Source organism: Cucurbita moschata, unplaced genomic scaffold (genome assembly GCF_002738365.1).
Source record: "Cucurbita moschata cultivar Rifu unplaced genomic scaffold, Cmos_1.0 Cmo_Scf00018, whole genome shotgun sequence".
Taxonomy (NCBI): Eukaryota; Viridiplantae; Streptophyta; class Magnoliopsida; order Cucurbitales; family Cucurbitaceae; genus Cucurbita; species Cucurbita moschata.
The window spans coordinates 3,197,944-3,199,678 of NW_019268534.1; the positions used below are offsets into that span (position 1 = coordinate 3,197,944).

At 36.2% G+C, this 1,735-nt stretch overlaps 1 protein-coding gene across 2 annotated transcripts in view; it reads right to left on the reverse strand.

Moving 5' to 3' along the window:
* LOC111455960 (coatomer subunit beta'-2-like) overlaps nt 1-1,405 on the reverse strand; it is a 14,251-nt gene extending 12,846 nt beyond the window's left edge. For both annotated transcript variants that reach the window (XM_023097624.1, XM_023097623.1), the window contains exons 1-4: nt 1,261-1,405; nt 817-837; nt 654-715; nt 253-307 (exon numbers count right to left, since the gene is read on the reverse strand). In XM_023097624.1, coding sequence (XP_022953392.1) covers nt 253-307; nt 654-715; nt 817-837; nt 1,261-1,263 — 141 coding nt within the window. In that variant the 5' untranslated portion in view covers nt 1,264-1,405. The remainder of the gene's footprint in view (nt 1-252; nt 308-653; nt 716-816; nt 838-1,260) is intronic.
* Between the last annotated feature and the right edge of the window lie 330 nt (nt 1,406-1,735).

Below are 1,735 nucleotides of genomic sequence, written 5' to 3' on the forward strand. Positions count from 1 at the left end.
TTAAAAAAAAAAAAAAAAAAAAAAAAGGAACCCATAAGAGTACTGTAAATAAAGTTCTTATCAATAAAGTTTGCAGGATCTCCAATTCTCTTCTACCAAATAAACTATATGATTAATGACATACATTGATGTAAAAATGGTTGAGTAATTAGAGAAATCTGGTCTCGTTTTTTAAACATTTTTGAAGTACTTCCAATAAAATGAAAAGTTCAGAAAGCATCCATGTACTCATCTATGATAACATATCCATACCTGGGACTGATAGTTCCAAATGCATACAGTTCCCGAATACAAACTCGCCAAAATCCTGCAGTAAGATGTGCGTCAAAACCTTCAAGTTTGCTTCATCTCTTTTGCAGTGGAAATATAATATAATCACAGTTAGGTAAATGATCAACAAAGAAGTCTCAAAGATTCAAACAAGATGGGAAACAAATCATCATGCACTACAATGTTCTAACATGACGGAAACCATTTAAATCAATCATGATTTTAACTGGCACATAATGGCCTAAGATGTAATGGCCAAGCCACGGTATTAATAAGCACCAATGGCCATTCTGCTTGCCAATGAAGGGGAAGGAAAACTATAGTGCTATAAAACCAGATAGAAATGTTAAAAAAAAAAAAAAAACAATAACTGCTCAACTTACCATGGTTCTGTTGGATGCAAATCCACAGATTTTACCCTTTCCGATCTTTGAGCGAGTTTCCTCTGAATCGAATAATAAGGAAACATATGTTAAAACATATAACAAGAATTAGAAATAATCAATATCAAACACATTCTATCCATTTAACTGGAAATGGGAATACCTTGATTTCTAGTCTGAGAGGCTGCAAATACACCAACAGCCAAAAAAAAATTGTAATTAGTAGCAGAAACAACGATTCCAAGTCATAAAAAAATACAAAGAATTTCAGTAGTAGCCGCGAAATTCGTGAACATATGCGCTACACGGGCCGGAAACTAGAATGCCAGATCCTAACATTCTTTTTCACTCAGAAAAGCTAAGAGAAAGAGAGGGAGAGATCAATTCCGTATCTATGTCCCAAACAAACAAAGGGAATGGCCAATTTAAGCTCCCGCACTCAAAATTTTCAAAGAAAAGAATCGAAGATTTCAGAAACCAATGCTAATGTCAACAGAATTGAGCAAAACTGAGCAATTGTGATCAAATCGTAGCATATTTCAACCGGATCTAAGCTATAATTGAAAGCAGATGCGTTAAATGAAATGAAAGGAAATCTTCCACTCACCATATTGAGCAAATGAGAGCTTAAGAAGTGAGATCTCGATCGTTACAACCAAGCTATCCAGGTGATCGCAGCTCGAAGAAGAGAATTGGGGGAGAGAGGATTCAGAGTTGAAGCATGGAAGTTTTTCGTGTTAATATGAGAAGGGAGCGAGAATAGATCGAAGCTTAGCAGTTACGTCATAAATTTACGATAATGCCATTCGCGGCAGAATAATTTGGTGCAACCGATAGTACCGATAGTACGATGAGCAAAAGAATGTTTGGACCACTGTGATGATCCGATCGAAATCGACGGTCACCAATAGACCTTAATATTAATAAGCAAAATTGAATATAAAACTTGGGCCTTTAGAGGTGCCTAAAAGGCTGGGCCTACAGGCCCTCTCGTGGTCTCAATAAAAAAAGGCTTTTAAGTAACCCATTAAGTTATGGGCCAATGGACATATGGGCCTCAAGATATGAGCCCACATATTATT